The sequence below is a fragment of the Seriola aureovittata genome, chromosome 23 (genome assembly GCF_021018895.1).
Source record: "Seriola aureovittata isolate HTS-2021-v1 ecotype China chromosome 23, ASM2101889v1, whole genome shotgun sequence".
Lineage (NCBI taxonomy): Eukaryota > Metazoa > Chordata > Actinopteri > Carangiformes > Carangidae > Seriola > Seriola aureovittata.
The window spans coordinates 17,666,590-17,688,155 of NC_079386.1; the positions used below are offsets into that span (position 1 = coordinate 17,666,590).

Here is a 21,566-nt window from a genome sequence, read left to right on the forward strand (position 1 = left end):
ACATTTTGTTTGTTTCTTTTTGCTTCTCAAATGCAATAACAATGAATACATAAGCAAAACAAATGGGAGTTACACTATTCTATAATGGTAATGAGTCAGTTTTTGTTTATTTGTCTAACGGTTATTGCGTTGGGTCTGAAAGTTCATCCTAGTCTGGAAATAGTAACTCGACAAACAATCTTCAGCAGCACTACAATTGTAGTTTTCTCAGTTGTTTGATAGTTAGGTCTCTGAGAAAACACCATCCACCAATGAAAACCTTGAAATGTAGTTTAAAGCTCTAGAAAAAACTAGTAAGTGAACCTTAAGTTAAGATTATTCTGTCAAATCTTCACCTGTGTTATCCAAGTCATTGTTAATTAACTGGGAATCAGCTGATCTTCATTTTAAAACATGCCACCCGTGACCCAAACTGTGTGAAGATAATTACCAGGACTCCTCTGGACCTCCTTGCTTGGTCCAGATAGATAATACCCAAAACTTCTACCAGGACCAGATCCAGGACTCTTACTTGCTGAACCAGGTCTAGGTGAGAGTGCCAAGGGGGAAGACAAATTTTCCAAAGCTGACCTTGAACTAGATCGAACAGGTACAGGCTTGGTAGACTCTGATCCAGCTTTAGGGTTTGGACCGGGCTTAGAACAGGAGCCTGCAGCCTTGAAGTTGTCTTCTTTGGACCCAGAGAGACCAGTTCCAGAAGATGATGGGGAAATAGATCTCACAAGGTCTGTCTTAGAACCAGAGGCCGTCAGAGTAGGTTTTGAAGATGACCGGGTTGGACCAGGTTTAGAACTGGAGAGGGCATTCGAACTAGAGATGAGATTCAGCTCAGGGCCGGGTTTAAAACTTGGACTGGTTTTAGAGTCTGGAGGAGTCTGAGCTTTGGGATCTGGGTGATCCTTTGACCCCATGCCAGATTTCGAACCCACAACTGTCTTAGAATCGAGACTTATTTTAGGTCCAGAACTTGTTTTGTTTTCAATTGTAGTTTTCGGATTAAGGCTATCTCTGGAACCCATCCTGGACTTAGAGTTGGGGCTGGCTTTGGAGTTGGACCCATTTTTAGAGTCTAAACTGTCCTTCGATCCCAAACTGGTTTTGGAAGCAGAATGACTCTTAGAATCCAGACTATCTCTGGACCACATTGTGGATTTAGTATCAGGACTGGCTTTGGAATCTGTGCCAATTTTAGAATCCAAACTGTCCTTGGTCATCGCTGTGGCTTTGGAATTTGAACTGGATTTGGAGCTGGTTTTGGATCCAGACCCAGCACTTGAGTCTTTACCATCAAGATACTCCTTGGACCCTGACATGTTACTGTTTTTGGTCCCAGTGGCTCTTCTCTGCGCAGATGGTTTGGGACTAACGGAGCTCAGTTGAAGGGTCTTGGCACTAAGAAGAGCTGATTCAGCCTTTGAGTCGTGGCTGGCTCGTTCGCTTGACTTGGTAGTCGTGCTTGCTGTATCTTGTTTTTGGGTTTGGGTTGTCACTGTTGGGGTTCGACTGACCAGCTTTGGACTGACAATGTTTGAATCTCCTTTTGGGCTCACAGGAAGAGTTTTTGGTGACCGTGTCTCAATGTTAATTTCATTTCCCTCATCCTCTCTTCGATTCATTTGCATTTTTAGGCTCACTGTTATTTTGTTTGTGGTCTCTGTTGCTATTTTAGTGGTCAGACCAGGATGTGGTCTAGTGTTTGAGATGCTTGCAGACTCCACTCCTAGCGTTTGTGTTTTGACTTTTTCAGTCATTCTGGGGCTAGTGGCACTTGCTGTTTGATCCACCCGGCATGGTTTTGGGCTTGCTGCCATGTTGCTGCGTGTGTTTGTCTTGGGACTGAGTGTTGAGGTATGTTTGGGGTTTGGGGATTTCAGCCTTTGATCTCCCCTGCTGTTCACCGACGCCTCGGCTGTTTGTGAGCGACACAAAGCTGGAATTCTGCTTTTTTGCTGCGATGGATCATCTCTCTCTCCTGGTGACGTTTCAGTGGTTGTCACGATACTTGTCGACTTCCCAGTTGCTGCAATAGCTACTTCTTTTGTCCCATGTTTCCCACTTCCTTTATCCCCATTGCTCTTTTTGTTCCCTCCATGCAGCTTTAAAGTCTCTGCGGCAGGGCGGGGGTTGCTTGGCGAGGTCAGATTGAGATTGAGGTTGAAGTTAGGCTCCGCCCCCCAGTTGGCATTAGGAACTGTGTTGACGAGGGCATCTGCAAAACCTGCCTCCCCTGGAATGGGACACTCCAATTCACCGACCTCCTTCTCTCGCTTAGAAACATCTGGAGAGGTTTGCATGATGATGATGACTGTCCAGTAGAAACCAGAAAACAGCTTGAATTTTGTTTGTAGAATTTGGAAATTGAAAGTCAGCACCTGATTGGACAGATGGAGAAACAAATGGTTAATAAGATAAAATCACAATTATCAGGTGTTACAATGCAAGAAGAAAGAGGATGAAGGATGAAGCAAGTATAGGAGTAAGAAATAAAAATGGAAAAACTACCTATAAATAAAAAACAAATATATCTCTATACAGATACAAAAAAGTAAACAATGAGAGGAGAACAAAATGTACAACAAATTGAAATATAAAGCTATGTGTTGTACTGTACATAATTCTACCTGTCAGAATGAATGACACCCAAAATAGTGCAGTTCTTCTTATTTCTGAGAAAGATAACAAAATTTTTGAATGATTTGGTATCAATTTATCATGCTACCAGTAAAAGAAATACTCCTCTGTAATGCCATCCTGTATTGTTATGACTCATATAATGAAATTAAATTTTAATAGGTTTTCCCTGGCTGCTAAATTTCAATTCAGTTATTTGGCATTTCTGTCCTTTCCAACAGCTATTTTCTGTCAATCCGATGAATCCTCTCGGGATCCAGTTTCACTCTTGTTTGCCGTTCCGCTGCTGCGCCCGACACGTCCACATTCATCATTAAATATGTAAACCATCAGTAATGTAAAGTAGGTGTTTCCTTGTCTTAATCAAGGGCCAAAGGATAATATATCCTGTACATATTGTAAAGCAATTGAAAACAAAATCATTACATGAACTACATTAATAAATCTGACATGACCTAATGCACAAATCAATTTATTAAATGGATAAAACTTTGTGTATCATTTTATAAGAATGTCACACTTTTATAAAATCATATTTGTGACAAAGTTGACATTTAACTGCAGTTTCTTCCTGAGATGAATAAAGTACGTGTTTCATTACAGATGAAATAACATTAAGCATGACACACTGCAAGTCCCTGCATTGATATAATAGGATTGATGGGAAAAAAGAGCAGCTTCATTTATGGTAAATACCACAATAAGCATAAAGTCATTGTAATCTCACTACTGGTTATCACAGACAACATCACATGAACATAACAGCACTATGTAAATCATTACATTTCATTGATTCCCCCTCTCCCTCGGTGCCTACGTACCTATTCAGAGACCACAGACGCCAGCACTGGTCGACAGAGGCGTGGAAATCCCATCTTGCTGCCTGACGACGGTGTGCCGAGGGGCAGAGGAAAGATTCAGCTGCTCCCTCGTTTGTTCCTCCTTGTTGCTCTACCAGAGGATGCATTTATGAATAAATAAAAGGAGGAGGGAGAGGGAGGAGAGAGGGGGCCTGAGATCAGCCATCATCATCATCATGCTTGTTCTCCTGCTCTTCTTCCTCTTATTCTGTTTTTGTCCTCCTTTCTCGTCTCGCTGTTCTTCTCCATTCATTTTTTCTTCTGCGTCTTCCTCTTCCTCCCTTTGCCACATATTTTTGTTTTGACTACCTCTTTTTTTAAAATGTTTAGATAGGAGTTCAGTCAACGTATCGCTAGCAGTTCAGATAGTAGAAACAACTTCCTCCATTTCTATTTTGACTAAATATAAATCTTGAAACAACTAGTTCTTCCTCTTCGTGGAAGAACTGTCGTGTAACACGTCAGTCTAAAGTGTTTGCCGAGATAAGTAGAAGTCAAGTTTTGCCTTAACTTGAAGTCCGTCTCAAACTTGTAAAACTAGGCTGAGAAAAAGCAGTGGATGAGCCTGGTAAGTTCATATGTAAATACTTCTTTATAAAGAGCATTCCCTATCTTAAGTAAAAGTAGAGAAGTGTTATCAGTTAAACATACTTAAATTATGTATTTTATACTATATTGAATATTAAACAGTGAAGTGACAAGAAATTGGTTGTCAGTTGTAAGTTAATATTACTTAATCCTCAAAAAAAGTTGGAGTAACTCATTTCCACAAATTTGACTTTACTCAAAAACAGGTTTTTGATGTAGTTACTCAGTTGTTTTAAGTGTACTTCCATTTTTGAAGCATTTAAAGCATGTTTATGTAATTCTAGTTTGTTGCATTAATTCATTTCCTCTGAGTTGACTTTATTATTTCTATTTCTTGACATTTTTTTTATTTCAGGTTATAAAAACATAACGTTGTGTTCAAATAAAACAATGAATCTGTCCAAAATAACTTTTATGTTCCTTTAAAATGACATGGCTTAAATTTTGAAAGAGCAACAGTCTTGTCTATAATCACTAAAATTTATTAGTCAAGCCCATAGACTGTAAATAAAGATGGACGTAGCCTCCGTGACGTCACGCATAGGTTTTTGAAGAGCGGTTTTGAAGCTCAATTCCGTCGTCGCCATCTTGCCGGTACCTGACTCCGCCCCTAACTCCCGGCTAATCCAAAATAGATAAAAAGGAGGGGCGCGTACCGTCAATTATGCAGAACTAATATATATAAAATATAATAATTAAAAATTAATTAATACAGTTTAAACAGGTGAGTTATATAAAAATGTAATGTTCATAGTAATATTAAAATAGTTCTAGCCGCACAAATGTGAATATTTTTTATCGATGAGTTGATTGAGTGTTGGCGGCCAGGTGTCTCGCGCTCACTTTGCACACGTCACGCATACAGGGACAGCGGTTGCGTCCAGGTTTTTAAATGACGGAGCGAAGAATGGATGAACTTCACAGCAACACAACCTGTTTTGCCTCAGAGATAATTTGTTCACCGAACCGGAACACAGCGGCAAGGACACGGCTTCGTCTTCCACGTGAGGTAACGTTGTTTCTGTTTTTTTTTTTTCCATAATTTGGCTCACTTTTCAAACCAGGCTCCTCTAGTAGCTCGACCACACTGTGCTAGCACTGAGACATGCTCACGTGGTTGTCCGGATATTAGCTTGTATTGCAAGCGCGTCAAAGTCTTGTTTTATTGCTTCAGAAAAATGTTCATCGTCGGTGCTTTGACAACCGTGGCAAACCTCATTCGTCCGGTAAAGTTGTCGTTGGCTAGAGTTTGAATCTTTTTATTTTAACCGTTAGCGCGCTAGCGTTAGCTTGATTGGTCATGCCTTCTAATTCAGAGAGAAAAGGAAAAACTAACTGACTTTCTAACTTCGGTTAGCTAGTTTAACTAGTGTTGTATAATCAGGCAGCGGGTTGACTTGCTTTGTTCAATTGAAAAAGTGAATATTGATGAAAGTGTGTTAGCTCTCACCCTCATATCAATCCAGTCAAATTAAGCTAATGCAAGATACTTTCAAAGTATTTGTATCCATTACTTTCATCTAATCACTGATAATTTATAATCACCTAATCATAGAAGTAATTCTAGCAAATCAATAACAACTGCAGGACTGCTCAATGGCAACCATGTGAGTACATATGTGAGGGCAAAACATAAACAATAATCAACATGTCTTATAATACTTAGCTACTCATTTGCTCTGTCTGTTATTAAGTTTTCTCCCTTCTCTGTCTCATGTACTTATTATGTAGATTATTATTGCTTGCACTTGAGTCAACTCTGAAAGCGTTTACATGACAGATCCTTACAACTGTCAAATGCGGTTTGAAAAATACTTTGGGCGATCTTTTACTCTTGGTTTACACTTTGTGCCTTTTAATGATATTGCACTTACTTGTATGTAAAAAATTTGCAAGCAATGTTGAAAGCCGTGGTAGCCTGTTTTATTAGCTTGGTGATTTGGACAATTAGTTTTTCATACTGAACTTATATTCACTTCCAGGACAAGTTGGAGGTAGCCCAGGAGGGAGCAGTGGCTCCGGTGCCAGTGGTCAGTGAAGAGAAATTCCCTTTAAAACCATGTGTCAATCATCCTTAAGGAACAAGTTGTAATGTCTCTCGGATCTTGGACAGATCCACTGGTGATTTTGTTTGGACTGATCTACGCTTGAAGCTATGTGATTTCTTTGAGTTTCTCCAGATTGTCTTCCTAAAACTTGATGATGCGAGAAACCAACTCAAATCTAAGTTAGAGGCCCTGAAAAATAAGCTGGAGTAAATATGGGAACAGGTTTTTGTTGTTGAACGTCAGATTCTGAAAGTGTTACTGTATGAAAATTTTCTTTTGGGTTGCATGCTAAAAAGTTGTTGGTCAGCATACCTTATTTTACTGTTGCGCATAATATGCCTTCTCAGTGCAGATTTCCGTGTTTAGCCAGATACTGTTTGATTAATCAATAGGAAGCTGTTAGTTGACGTTTGAATTTGTAGTTTGTACTACGCTATTCTTCTTTTATTCAGGATATTTTATTGAAGAGTTTCCTAAAGTGTTTTAAATAAACATTTATGGAGAATTATTAAGTGTTGTGAACATGAAAATGTTTGAACATTGAAAATGTCAACTAAATGAACTGAAGCTGTTTCAGTCCTGGTTGTTTGTATTGTGTTACTGCAACTTAAAAGGTTTAAGGCAATCTGTTCACTTAAATGAACTTAGTGTGTATTTATATATATATGTGTGTGTGTGTGTGTACTTCATTTGTTTGAGTTAATAAACTTAAATGATATAAGGCAATCAGTTTCCTCAAATAGTTTGAGTTGAGCTAACTCATCAGGTTTTCAAGTAACTGTCTTATTTCTCTTCTTTTTTTTTTTAGCTTCCGCATGTGCAGGAAAAAATATTCTCCGCCCACAATGGAGTGAAGATGTACTGTCCCTAAACGTCATCATGGAAACTACAGGAAGTTGGTCTCTGCCTACGTACCTATTCAGAGACCACAGACGCCAGCACTGGTCGACAGAGGCGTGGAAATCCCATCTTGCTGCCTGACGACGGTGTGCCGAGGGGCAGAGGAAAGATTCAGCTGCTCCCTCGTTTGTTCCTCCTTGTTGCTCTACCAGAGGATGCATTTATGAATAAATAAAAGGAGGAGGGAGAGGGAGGAGAGAGGGGGCCTGAGATCAGCCATCATCATCATCATGCTTGTTCTCCTGCTCTTCTTCCTCTTATTCTGTTTTTGTCCTCCTTTCTCGTCTCGCTGTTCTTCTCCATTCATTTTTTCTTCTGCGTCTTCCTCTTCCTCCCTTTGCCACATATTTTTGTTTTGACTACCTCTTTTTTTTAAATGTTTAGATAGGAGTTCAGTCAACGTATCGCTAGCAGTTCAGATAGTAGAAACAACTTCCTCCATTTCTATTTTGACTAAATATAAATCTTGAAACAACTAGTTCTTCCTCTTCGTGGAAGAACTGTCGTGTAACACGTCAGTCTAAAGTGTTTGCCGAGATAAGTAGAAGTCAAGTTTTGCCTTAACTTGAAGTCCGTCTCAAACTTGTAAAACTAGGCTGAGAAATAGCAGTGGATGAGCCTGGTAAGTTCATATGTAAATACTTCTTTATAAAGAGCATTCCCTATCTTAAGTAAAAGTAGAGAAGTGTTATCAGTTAAACATACTTAAATTATGTATTTTATACTATATTGAATATTAAACAGTGAAGTGACAAGAAATTGGTTGTCAGTTGTAAGTTAATATTACTTAATCCTCAAAAAAAGTTGGAGTAACTCATTTCCACAAATTTGACTTTACTCAAAAACAGGTTTTTGATGTAGTTACTCAGTTGTTTTAAGTGTACTTCCATTTTTGGAGCATTTAAAGCATGTTTATGTAATTCCAGTTTGTTGCATTAATTCATTTCCTCTGAGTTGACTTTATTATTTCTATTTCTTGACATTTTTTTTATTTCAGGTTATAAAAACATAACGTTGTGTTCAAATAAAACAATGAATCTGTCCAAAATAACTTTTATGTTCCTTTAAAATGACATGGCTTAAATTTTGAAAGAGTAACAGTCTTGTCTATAATCACTAAAATTTATTAGTCAAGCCCATAGACTGTAAATAAAGATGGACGTAGCCTCCGTGACGTCACCCATAGGTTTTTGAAGAGCGGTTTTGAAGCTCAATTCCGTCGTCGCCATCTTGCCGGTACCTGACTCCGCCCCTAACTCCCGGCTAATCCAAAATAGATAAAAAGGAGGGGCGCGTACCGTCAATTATGCAGAACTAATATATATAAAATATAATAATTAAAAATTAATTAATACAGTTTAAACAGGTGAGTTATATAAAAATGTAATGTTCATAGTAATATTAAAATAGTTCTAGCCGCACAAATGTGAATATTTTTTATCGATGAGTTGATTGAGTGTTGGCGGCCAGGTGTCTCGCGCTCACTTTGCACACGTCACGCATACAGGGACAGCGGTTGCGTCCAGGTTTTTAAATGACGGAGCGAAGAATGGATGAACTTCACAGCAACACAACCTGTTTTGCCTCAGAGATAATTTGTTCACCGAACCGGAACACAGCGGCAAGGACACGGCTTCGTCTTCCACGTGAGGTAACGTTGTTTCTGTTTTTTTTTTTCATAATTTGGCTCACTTTTCAAGTAGCTCGACCACACTGTGCTAGCACTGAGACATGCTCACGTGGTTGTCCGGATATTAGCTTGTATTGCAAGCGCGTCAAAGTCTTGTTTTATTGCTTCAGAAAAATGTTCATCGTCGGTGCTTTGACAACCGTGGCAAACCTCATTCGTCCGGTAAAGTTGTCGTTGGCTAGAGTTTGAATCTTTTTATTTTAACCGTTAGCGCGCTAGCGTTAGCTTGATTGGTCATGCCTTCTAATTCAGAGAGAAAAGGAAAAACTAACTGACTTTCTAACTTCGGTTAGCTAATTTAACTAGTGTTGTAAAATCAGGCAGCGGGTTGACTTGCTCTGTTCAATTGAAAAAGTGAATATTGATGAAAGTGTGTTAGCTCTCACCCTCATATCAATCCAGTCAAATTAAGCTAATGCAAGATACTTTCAAAGTATTTGTATCCATTACTTTCATCTAATCACTGATAATTTATAATCACCTAATCATAGAAGTAATTCTAGCAAATCAATAAAAACTGCAGGACTGCTCAATGGCAACATGTGAGTACATATGTGAGGGCAAAACATAAACAATAATCAACATGTCTTATAATACTTAGCTACTCATTTGCTCTGTCTGTTATTAAGTTTTCTCCCTTCTCTGTCTCATTTACTTATTATGTAGATTATTATTGCTTGCACTTGAGTCAACTCTGAAAGCGTTTACATGACAGATCCTTACAACTGTCAAATGCGGTTTGAAAAATACTTTGGGCGATCTTTTACTCTTGGTTTACACTTTGTGCCTTTTAATGATATTGCACTTACTTGTATGTAAAAAATTTGCAAGCAATGTTGAAAGCCGTGGTAGCCTGTTTTATTAGCTTGGTAATTTGGACAATTCGTTTTTCATACTGAATTTATATTCACTTTCAGGACAAGTTGGAGGTAGCCCAGGAGGGAGCAGTGGCTCCGGTGCCAGTGGTCAGTGAAGAGAAATTCCCTTTAAAACCATGTGTCAATCATCCTTAAGGAACAAGTTGTAATGTCTCTCGGATCTTGGACAGATCCACTGGTGATTTTGTTTGGACTGATCTACGCTTGAAGCTATGTGATTTCTTTGAGTTTCTCCAGATTGTCTTCTTAAAACTTGATGATGGGAGAAACCAACTCAAATCTAAGTTAGAGGCCCTGAAAAATAAGCTGGAGTAAATATGGGAACAAGTTTTTATTGTTGAACGTCAGATTCTGAAAGTGTTACTGTATGAAAATTGTCTTTTGGGTTGCATGCTTAAAAGTTGTTGGTCAGCATACCTTATTTTACTGTTGCGCATAATGTGCCTTCTCAGCGCAGATTTCCGTGTTTAGCCAGATACTGTTTGATTAATCAATAGGAAGCTGTTAGTTGACATTTGAATTTGTAGTTTGTACTATGCTATTCTTCTTTTATTCAGGATATTTTTTTGAAAAGTTTCCTAAAGTGTTTTAAACATTTATGGAGAATTATTAAGTGTTGTGAACATGAACATGTTTGAACATTGAAAATGTCAACTAAATGAACTGAAGCTGTTTCAGTCCTGGTTGTTTGTATTGTGTTACTGCAACTTAAAAGGTTTAAGGCAATCTGTTCACTTAAATGAACTTAGTGTGTATTTATATATATGTGTGTGTGTGTACTTCATTTGTTTGAGTTAATAAACTTAAATGATATAAGGCAATCAGTTTCCTCAAATAGTTTGAGTTGAGCTAACTCATCAGGTTTTCAAGTAACTGTCTTATTTCTCTTCTTTTTTTTTTTTTAGCTTCCGCATGTGCAGGAAAAAATATTCTCCGCCCACAATGGAGTGAAGATGTACTGTCCCTAAACGTCATCATGGAAACTACAGGAAGTTGGTCTCTGCTACTTTTCTCACTTCTGTCTTGCATGCTTCATCTTAATCCCTTACTGGCTTTCTCACTGAAAAACTGCACTATTGCCTATCCTGAAAATGCAAATAACATGTTGGTTACATGCAATGATCATTACCTCACTGCTATTCCAGATGACATTCCCAAAAATGCCACAAGTTTAAATCTTGCCTCAAATCAAATTGCAAAGATCACGGTGACAGATTTAAGAGGTTTATCAAAGGTCCGAGTTGTAGAAGTTCAATTTAATTTGATTTCACACATTGACGACGGAGCTTTCACAGACTTGACTGAGTTAAAGGTTCTCATCATGGATGAAAATAAACTCAGGAACCTGACAGATGACGTGTTTCAGGGACTGTCTAAATTAGTAACACTATCTCTGTATGGCAACCATATCTCTTACATCTCCCCTGTGGCCTTCCAGTCCCTGGTCAACATTGAGACAGTAATACTGGGCGCTAACCAACTAGATAAAATCACAGATATCGCTCCACTTTTAAAAATACCAACTTTACATAATTTGATGATGGGGTATAACAAGTTCACCTCTTTTCAATCAGAAGACCTGCCTTTTAACGTCTCAAACCTCAGGTTACTGCAGCTAAATTTGAACCCGCTGAGAAGGTTCAGCATCACAAAAGACGTCTTCCCTTATTTGCAGTCTCTCGACTTGTGCAAGTGTAGCAGCGACATCGAGTGGGATGTGTCGAACAAGACCTTTCTGAGGAGCCTGACCAGTTTGTCCTTTAGCGGAAATTATATTAGCTTTGAGTCGTACGAAGCAATTCTGCAGACCGCTGACTCGTTGCAAAATCTTCAACTGTTTTTCATGAAGGAGTGGGTAGACGAAGGCCTCATAGACATCGCCTGCCAAATTCCTTCTCTGAGAACTCTTCGTGTAACGAACAGCAGAATTGGCACTTTAGATGATAACCTGCTGTGGTCTTGTTCTCAGCTCACTGAACTAACTTTATCTTCTAATGAGCTGTCTAAGATGTCTGAGCACTCACTCGGATCAGTAACACAGCTCAGAGTTTTGGAGTTGGACCGCAACCAACTGTCTAAACCGCCACTGGCACTTCAAGGGCTTTCTAAACTGGAAACCCTGAACCTGGAGTCCAACTTCATAAGTGAACTTGATTGTCTCAACTTCAAGAATTTGACAAGGTTAACCATCCTTAATCTCAACAACAATCGCATTTCAAAACTTAAAGGATGTGTTTTTCAAAATCTGAATGACTTAAAAATCCTAAATATTGGAAAAAATGCCCTTTTTGCTTTTGTCAATACCTTCAAAGTTAATTTGTGGAAACTAGAATCTTTGAATTTGCGCAGTAATGGTCATTTAAAGCTTATGCAAGGAGAATTTAGGAATCTGTCTTCCCTCAGTTTTTTGGATTTAGAATCAGACGTATACTATAATGTGTATGACGGGGCTTTCGAGGGACTTGATGATCTCCAAACTCTTACTCTTTCACTTTGTCGGTGTGAGAGAGAGTTTTTCAGAGGACTACCACGCTTAGAAAACCTAACGCTACATCTTACTTATAACTGGAACCAGAGGACTTCTCAAGAAAATGATGAGCCACCTTTTTCATATTTACCAAAATTGAAGAAGCTTGTACTCAAAGTTTATGACTCAAATCATCCTAACATTTCACCAGATCTGTTCAGGGGTCTGAAATCTTTAGAGTACTTAATGACGGACAGGTTCTTCATGAAGGCAATAAACCCAGACACATTTAAATACACTCCCCAACTGAGGAGTCTTCAGATAATCAACTGTGATCTGTCACATTTAGACCCCAAACTGTTCTGGTCAATCCCAAACCTGCAGGCACTCGATCTCTCCAACAATAAATTCAGGTCTTTAGATTTCCTGACTCCAGCCAACCTTCAGGCGCTCAGTTGGTTGAAAATTACTGAGAATGAGCTGTTGATCATCACTGACTTTGTCTTCCAGTCCCTCCCTGCCTTGACATATCTGGACCTGACTGGTAACCCTTTAACATGCGACTGCTCCAATTCTGGCTTTAACCAGTGGGTGCTGAGCAACAACTGGACTCAGGTTGTTAATGGTCACCAGTATACCTGTGCCTTTCCTATTAGAGAACAGGGACAGAAGTTCCTGGACTTTGACATCCACGCCTGTTGGGTGGACGCTAACTTCCTCTGCTTCATTTCCAGCACTTTTCTGGTCGTGCTTACTCTCCTTGTGTCTTTCATCTACTACTTCCTGAGGTGGCACCTAACTTACGCCTACTACCTCTTCCTGGCCTTCCTGTATGATAAGAGGAGGAGGAAGGAGGGAACTCCTCCCCAGTATGATGCATTTGTTTCCTATAATGTTCACGATGAGGCCTGGGTCTACAGAGAGCTGCTTCCAGTGCTGGAGGGACAACAGGGCTGGAGGCTCTGTCTGCACCACAGAGACTTTGAACCAGGTACAAACACTTTATTTGACTTGAAACTGATGTTGTTTTACAGCAGCAACAACCACACAGACCCATTTCTACTTCTCTCTTCCTATTTTACAGAATTTACAGTGAGGTTGTTGAGGTCAAGTTCACATCCCCTTTTTGGCTAGAGACTGTTTGCTTGTTGAGTGCTTTTTTTTTTTTTGCAATTTATGCATATGACCCTTTTTTTTGCTGAAGGCCCCTGTACTCTCTGTACATCATGTGATGTGAGAGAAGCTGTGTCCAAATCCAGGGGATAGATCCTTTCAGGGACAGTAGGTAGGAAGCAAGGTGCATCCTTTAGAGGACCTGAACCTGCAAATGAGATGGTTGTGTCTCAGAAACGCCAAAACTAAAGGTGCATTTGGGTTGTCCTCATTATTTCCTAGTCAAAGAATTTGCTCTATTATCATTCAACCTTGAGCCATGTAGAAAAAGTCACACCAACCTTTTCATTCACAATGCCACGGTATGAAACCGCCTTTAACAAAGAGAATTGCTTCACTGAAAGGGGCTGTTGTTTCCACAGGTAAGCCCATCGTAGACAACATCACAGACGCCATCTATGGCAGCAGGAAGACAATCTGTGTGATCAGCCGGCACTACCTGCAGAGCGAGTGGTGCTCCAGGGAGATCCAGATGGCCAGGTGGGGGGCACTGACTTCCTGTCCTTTCATATCATGCTGTTGTCTCACCAGTTCCCAATCTGATTCAAGCATCTGCCCCGTGTGATCTCTCTGCAGCTTCCGTCTGTTTGACGAGCAGGAGGACGTGTTGATCCTGCTGTTCCTGGAGGACATCCCGGCCCAGCAGCTATCTCCGTACTTACGCATGAGGAGTCTGGTGAAGAGATGCACCTACCTGAGCTGGCTAAAGGCCGGACAACATACTGGAGCGTTCTGGATGAACATATGGCGAGCTCTAGAGACATCTGAGCAAACACACCTCCTCACTGAACAACCAAGCTTCATTTAAGTCACGTTTCCACCGCAGGAACTTTCCCCAGGAACCTTTTGAGGAACTATGCGCTATTCGACTGCAGGAACCAGGGTATAAATTTAGTTCCGGGGTAATTGATCGACCCCCAAAAAGGTAGCTGGTCGGGGGGTAGTACTTACTAACATTGTCGAGTTGCCACCCGTCACATATAATATATATAAATGCTGCATCCTGTATAGAATATATACAGGACGCAATTTTGTTCATGTTATGTCCTCAAAGTGCTGTGAATAATGTTATGTCTTCCCAGGACTTTAGGCCGCAGTGGAAACGCAGACATCAATGGACCACAGGAACCTTTTAGTTTCTGAGGCGCGGCTTGAGATTGGTTTAATTTCAGGTCTTTGAATTTACCTTCAAAACCAGAAATGAGGGGAAAAAAATGTCCATACAGTCCTTTTTTTAATCTGTGTCTGTGTGTTTAAATCCCCAGACTTTATCTACACCAACATTACATTGCTGTTGTATCGCTTCATTTTTGATCCACTGTAATTGCAAATAAAATAGGTGCTGAACTGTAACAGATTGTGGTTTTTCTGATTGACATTTAGTCTCATCTCGTTCACAACAGCACACCGGTGGTTACCTGGATACTATAGCTGTCTGTCACTGCCACCTGAGGGCTGCCTGCATGTGTATGTGTGTGACAAAGAGAGAGATAGTACTTTGACACGGTGACAATCTTTCAACGAATACACAAAAAATTAGATTAAGAAACAATCATGTAGTTTTGAGTGTGCAACCCCGAGGGCGAGTGAGCTTTTTGTCAGCTGTGTTTTTGGCTACTACTTTTAGATACACCTGTGTTGGATAAGTTGGAATGAATATTTATCTCCCTGCTTTTATCCAATGGAATCAAAGACCTTTATTAGACTTCTCCAAAGTTCTGCCACCATCTACCTGAGGCTGTCGGCAGGTAAGTGACGTAACTGAAGCCTCTATAGATCAGACACATTTGACTCTCAACCCTATGTCCCACCCACTTTAACTGTCATAGCCAATTGGATGCTGCAGCAGTGATGCTACCTGACAACAACAGATGACTGGATTGTCTGTGTGTGTGTGTGTGTGTGTGTGTGTGTGTGTGTGTGTGTGTGTGTGTGTGTGTGTTCTTACACCAGCAGTCAGCCACCTTCCTTTGTTATTTGGTCGATGGACGTGGGACACGGTGGACAGAACGAGGAGCATCTCTTTCTGCTGTGCTGTGATTATTGAGGAAAAACCTGCTTAATTACCTCACACAGACACACACACACATTTATATACAGAACTCATTCACACACACTGAAACACACCAGACTGAAGATAACCAGCCGTCGTTGGGACGTCTTCCTGCTGAGACGCAGCATGTGGGAGGAGAACTTTGATACAGAGCAGTAAGTCACCTCTCCGAAACCAAGGAACAACTTTTTTTAGGCAGATTAGCAACAACAGAATCTCATTTAGAAATTTTTATTGGACTGTATTTAAAATTGTGAGGCTTGAACTGAATAACTGCAGGCAGGATTTCTCTCTCAATTTATACTTGGGGAAAAGGTTGAAAGAAAAGTTGCTGGATTCAATACGTTGCTGAATTTGAAATGTTACATTCACTTTTAGATAAGTCACTGTTGGCACCATGTCTGCCCACATGAGTTCATTAGGTGTTCCTGTAAAGCTGCTCACATTTACTTTGATTCTTCCTTCTTTTTGACGCTTGTTGTCAAAGTTGTCAGCCATGTTTATTTGACATTTTGGGGATTTAACTTGGAACTTTTCAGTTCTCAAAAGGAAACCAGTAAAAAGTTCCAGTGACTTCTACCAAACATGGGAATTGCAGTTAGCTTAGTGATTTGATTCACAAATTATTTGCACAAATTGCTGCTCCTTAAGCCAATTTATGCTACGACTAAGACCTGAACTCATAGCCACTTAATGTGAAAAACCAATCAATCGTTTAATAAACTAGCCAAGCACATTCAACATCAATACAGACCTACCACAGCTGGGCCGCTGGTCGCTAGCTGAAACAGATGACAAGCTAGCTAAGCAACATTAGATTTCAGTACAAACCACAAAAAGATCATCATATGTGAATAACTTCACCACTCAAGTTATGCGTTAGCTAGTTAGCCTAGCAGACATAACTCGTTCAGACTAGCTACTGTAGCATTTAGCAAGCTAGGTATGCTAGTTAGCGAGCCAACTGACCACCGAACACAATGACTGTCAGAATTAGATATTAGACATACTAAAAGATATCAGTATCTTACGTTATTAACTGATTATGTGCTGGGGTATGTTCTTGCTAAGAGTAAACAGTCTGTGTAGGTAGTAAACAATGTGTGTGTTTCTGTGTCTACATGTCGACCAGTGAGGTTGGCCGTAAGCTTGACTACTCGCCGGTGTCGTGGCGGGAGTATTTTGACCAGATGGAGGATGTGAGCGTGGGGCTGGCCGACAGCGGGGACGTCTTCAGGATCTATAAAGCGGGGAGTGATGGACCTGTACTGGTTCTGCTGCATGGAGGAGGACACTCGGCCCTGTCCTGGGCCGTCTTCACTGTGAGTATCTGTGGTAGCAATTGGTTGGTTGATTGATGGTGGCTTCACCCTCCTCAGCGGCGTGTCCTGGTGTTTATCTGTGTTGCAGACAGCCATCGCCAGCAGAGTGACCTGCAGGGTACTTGCCATGGATCTCAGGGGTCACGGTGAGGCTCGATACAGATGCAGCGACTGTGTTTGACCTGGATTAGTCTCTGCGGAAAATAGCAATTACGGGACAAATTTTCCAAACAGTTGAAATACTTCAGGGTATTAGAATAACTTCAAGCTCTTGCCAACATCGAAACATGTTTTATAATCTTTCCTTTGCTCATGTTACTGGACTTTACACCACACATTTAACATTAAATTAATTTATCAGGCTGGTTTTAGCGCTTTTGGATTTTCAGCTGCTACAAAGCCTGTGATGTTTTCTCAATCATCTAAAGAAATTTTAGTTGCATTATTGTAAGATTTTGTTCTCTGTGAAGGTGCTACGCTGGTTCGCCAATCAGATGACTTCTCAACTCAAACTATGTCCAGGTAACAGCACTCACAAAGACACAAGCTACTGAGCTTCTGTTAAATCCCTTAATCTATTGTCTATCTACTGCTTGCACACTCCTAGTGATGCTTCAAATACAGCTATACTCTCTTATTATCCATTATCGCTGCTCAGCGACGTAGCCAATGTGATTCGAGCCTGCTACGGCGAGACCCCTCCCCCCATCGTGCTGATTGGCCACGGCGTTGGTGGGGCAATCGCGGTGCATACAGCCAGCAACATGTTGGTACCGACCACCGTGGGTCTGGTTGCCATAGACGTCGTAGAAGGTGAGTGCGAGTGGATTAGAGTAGAGAGCAGTAGATGCACGTCTTGATGTTTATAAATGTACTCAGTCTTCCGGTCCTCCTGCAGGCAGCGCGATGGATGCACTCCACAGCATACAGAACTTCCTGAAGGGAAGACCCAAGTCCTTCAAGTCCATGGACCATGCTATCGAGTGGAGGTGAGAACTTAAGGCCACGTTTGCACCTTGTGTCATTTCAAGCGCCTCTAACTAACGAGTCGGTTTTCCTCCTTTGTTCTCCTCTCAGTGTCAAGAGCGGACAAATCAGGAACCTGGAATCTGCCAGAGTCTCGATGGTTGGTCAGATCAAAAGGTAGGCTGGCGCAGATTGGTGAGGTGTCCCGAGATACATTAAACCCATCCTAACTTGCTCACTGCCCGTTAGATGCGAGGTGGAGGAGACTGACGCTCTGGAGCAGGCCAGCCCGGCGACCGACGTGGTCGTCGAGCACAACGAAGAGTTCTACGATCAGAGCTACGTCAACGACAAAGAAAACGCTGTGTCAGAGGTGAGCCTCAGCTCAGAAGGTCAGGTGTGAAAACGTCCGCACAGAAACACTGATGGTCAAGTAATATTCATTACCACCACATCTTATTCCTGTTAACCGCTTCACTGATTTAGTCTCTACATGAGATAATATGTGTTGTGATACTTTAAGGTCATTTTATTGACTTACATTATTTATGTTACCCTAAACATTCCCATTAACCCGTACCAGACAGCAAACACAGATTAGAAAGGACATGACTGACTCTGATCTTCTAAATACACATAAGAATAAGAACTTCCATTGACTTTCCGAACACCACAGCACAGACACACACATTAATAATACTTATTTCAACTTCTGAATCCATTGTCTTGCATTTATTTGACAGTACAACCTGATTTGTCGACATAACATTGTATCCTACTCACATTTCTGTATCTCAAATGCATGCACACACCTAAATGTCTACTGCTTTTCATGGATTTTTATGAAGTTTATTAACCGACCGCCCTGTTTATGTTTGTGTTTGCATGCCAGAGTGTGTACAAGTGGCGTATAGACCTGTCAAAGTCAGAAAAGTACTGGGACGGCTGGTTTAGAGGAACGTCCAACCTCTTCCTGGCCTGCAACCTGCCCAAACTCCTGTTGTTGGCCGGTAGGTTTTTCAAGACTTCAGTGCTTTCTTTTCAGTTTAAAAGTTATTACATGGCAAAGTGTTAATTTTTTGTCAACTGTCTCACACTGGAGTAAAGTATTTAAATATCTCTCAATTTACCTGAAGCTGCTTTCCTTTCCAGGAATCGACCGGCTGGACAGAGATCTGACTATCGGCCAGATGCAAGGTGAGGTGCTGACTCAACGCATGCAGTCGCAATCCTTCATTTTTTAGTTTTAATAAGTTGTAAGATGGATAGATAAATACTTTATTTATCCCCTAGACGAACTTCATTAATGTTGCATGAAAGAAATAAAGTGTTGATGTTTGTTTTTGTTTGGGATATTTCACCTAATCTTTGCAGGGCTTCAGAAAGCCACACCACGGAGGAGAATTACAGTTTGTGACGTTCTTGGACGTTAGTTCCTGTTGGTTGTAAAGAAGTTTAACTGGCTTGGCGGGGGAACCTGAGAAATTCTTTTAGGAGATCGGTCACAAACATTAACTTTTGGAAGGAAGTAATAAATCACCTGGAGATGATAGAATTATTAACACTAACAGGAGTCAGTGGTAATACCCACATGCTAACAGGCTAATAAGCTCCAACATCTACTGTCTGACTCGTTTGCGAACCAATCAGGGAAGCCCTGGAGCTCCTAAACCTTCTGTACAGGAAGTGTTGAAAGCAGCGAGCTGGTATGGAGTCAGGTCATAGTTCAGGTTTTTACAGGTTCGTAGTACTGAAAAGTCACAGCAGCAAAATCTAAACCTCGTTACACAGCACTTGGTTTAGCTTTCAGTGATGTTGTAATGCTTCCTTTGAGATGACATTTAGTTTTTAGAAGCCACGGGCAGGAGAAGGTGTGAGGCGTTTTGGTCGTGTCATACGCTGAGTGCAAGAAATATGTTAAAAACAAATCGAACCCGAACAAGAAAAATATCTCCTCCAGTATGTTAGTCCTCAGCAATGACAAGGGAGAAAGAAGCAGGGTTTATGGGAAATGTAGTCTTGGAGAAACAGAACGCGACATGTAGTGTACGTAGAGAAATACTGTGATATTGGAAATAGCTGACATTCTTTTCACACTGGGTTTCTACACTCACTGTGAGGGAAAAGGTGAAGGACATCTTCACTGCTGCACAGTCGCCCCCCGGAGACACGTACGTTCACACTCAGATAAACACAGATACACACACCTTGAGGCGGCAGTCCCTCTCCAGAGACAGCTGGTTCTGTCAGTCAACAACCACGCTGGAAGTGACAGGCCGAGAGAGAGAGAGAGATGCTCAGAGTGTGCACCCGTCTTGGTGTTTTCTCTCCAGGTAAATTCATGATGCAGGTGCTGCCCCCCTGTGGTCACGCAGTGCAAGAAGACACACCAGACAAAGTAAGACAACACGTCACATCTGTCCCAGAACAGTTACTGTGAATCTGAACTTTACATAACCACTGTAGAGTAAGAAACTTCAGTGATGATTGATATTATGACCATCAGTAGAGTTTCATGCGCTGACATAAAGTCCTTGCTCTGTGTGTGTGTGTGTGTGTGTGTGTGTGTGTGTGTGTGTGTGTGTGTGTGTGTGTGTGTGTGTGTGTGTGTGTGTGTGTGTGTGTGTGTGTAGGTGGCTGAGGCTGTGGCCTCCTTCCTGCTGAGACACAAGTTTGCTGAAGCCAGAAGAGAAACCAAAAGGTTCAGCCGACAAAAACACAGTGAACTCGCATCAAACACATCGCAGTGATTCATGCTTTCTGCCTCTCTGTGAACCAGGAGCCAGATTATCTTCTTTTGTTTTACCTTGTCATTTATATTATATTTTAATAAGCTACAGAGTCGAATTAACAGCCTCCAACTTTTCAACAAAACTTAAACTTGTATGTGAAACTCAGAGAAATGTTCTCTTGTCTCTGCAGCTCCATCTCCTTCACGCGATGAGGTCTGAACGTAAGACGTGTTTTAAGTTCTGTGTGGCCCCACTTCCCTTTAGTTTCTCAAATGTGAATGTTTTCTGATGTTTTATTACATTTATACAGTGCACTGAATATCTTTGGGTTTTGAAAGGCTGAAAGAACAAGACGTCGTCTTGGAAATTGTGATGTGAAGCACAATCTGCTTTTATTTTACAGAGGAAAACAACTAAACCAAGGAAATACATGAAAATTAAGATGCAGTCCTACTCTGCAGCTTATTATGTCTGAGGAAAACTGATGTAAAGGGGGAAAAGCTGCCAAAAATACTGTTTCTAGTAATTTGTGGACAATATAACTTTCAGACAAACCTGTTTAAATAGAAATAATTAGTTTGCTTCTACCAGCCATTTAAAAACAAACAAACAGGTCTCCATGCTTGTTGGTTGATTATATACTGCAGGATTTCACTTATTGAACACTTTCTTTATTTCTCTTTCTCTTTCAGATCAGCAGTAAGGAGCTAAAGATTCAGAGATGACGACTTCCACATTTTCCCTGAACACCAGCACAAACCTCTGTTTCTTTCTTCCATCTTCAACATTAATCAGTAGCTGAAAAAGTGACAGTAAATCTAAAAGTGGCTATGAGCAATATGTGACTGAGTCCTGCTGTGTAGTTTGTTCTGCACCGAAACATTAAGATGAAGATTGAATATACCACATTACATCAGAGCAAACTCTTCTTTCCATTTGGTTTTGATGCTTTATAAAACTATTATCTGATTTTTCTGCAGTGACTGCAATTCGGCTATTTAGAGCTAGCTAGCGAAAAAACCTTAGCTACAACTAATTTACACATTTTCTTTCCTGTTTCCCATTTTTAGAAAATCAATTTTGATTCTCTTGCATCTCAGTAACATTTTTTTACGACATGAAAAATGTAATCAATGGATCAAAAAGTAACACCAGATAAACCAGTCCTGCTAAGCGCTAACTAGCCTAGCTTAGCGGAGTAGCTGTAACTGCCCTCTCTGTAGCTTCAGACTTAATGAAACCATTAAATCACATTTTA

The 21,566-nt window shown here is 40.6% G+C and overlaps 2 protein-coding genes and 1 long non-coding RNA gene across 5 annotated transcripts; all 3 read left to right on the top strand.

Moving 5' to 3' along the window:
• The first annotated feature begins 4,875 nt into the window (after nt 1-4,875).
• On the top strand, nt 4,876-7,458 carry LOC130164165 (uncharacterized). The gene is made up of 3 exons (XR_008826575.1): nt 4,876-5,088; nt 6,062-6,109; nt 6,936-7,458. It is a non-coding gene; the product is annotated as an uncharacterized LOC130164165 (long non-coding RNA).
• A 1,033-nt stretch (nt 7,459-8,491) lies between these two features.
• On the top strand, nt 8,492-14,582 carry LOC130164161 (toll-like receptor 13). 3 transcript variants are annotated; one of them, XM_056368689.1, is made up of 6 exons: nt 8,501-8,678; nt 9,635-9,682; nt 10,501-10,591; nt 12,797-13,053; nt 13,598-13,715; nt 13,812-14,582. In XM_056368689.1, the coding sequence occupies exons 3-6, from the start codon at nt 10,572-10,574 to the stop codon at nt 14,041-14,043; spliced, it is 627 nt and encodes a 208-aa protein (XP_056224664.1). In that variant the 5' UTR covers nt 8,501-8,678; nt 9,635-9,682; nt 10,501-10,571; the 3' UTR covers nt 14,044-14,582. The 3 variants fall into 3 exon arrangements, with proteins under 3 accessions (XP_056224662.1, XP_056224663.1, XP_056224664.1); XM_056368687.1 differs by having other exon boundaries at nt 8,492-8,678; nt 10,501-13,053; XM_056368688.1 differs by lacking the exon at nt 9,635-9,682 and having other exon boundaries at nt 8,492-8,678; nt 10,501-13,053.
• Nucleotides 14,583-15,217: 635 nt separating this feature from the next.
• LOC130164164 (protein phosphatase methylesterase 1-like) lies at nt 15,218-21,150 on the top strand. The gene is made up of 14 exons (XM_056368691.1): nt 15,218-15,443; nt 16,421-16,610; nt 16,699-16,756; nt 17,081-17,132; nt 17,269-17,423; nt 17,509-17,599; nt 17,688-17,753; nt 17,826-17,949; nt 18,469-18,586; nt 18,729-18,773; nt 19,910-19,974; nt 20,210-20,277; nt 20,499-20,529; nt 21,001-21,150. The coding sequence occupies exons 1-13, from the start codon at nt 15,415-15,417 to the stop codon at nt 20,518-20,520; spliced, it is 1,083 nt and encodes a 360-aa protein (XP_056224666.1). The 5' UTR covers nt 15,218-15,414; the 3' UTR covers nt 20,521-20,529; nt 21,001-21,150.
• The last annotated feature ends 416 nt before the right edge of the window (nt 21,151-21,566 follow it).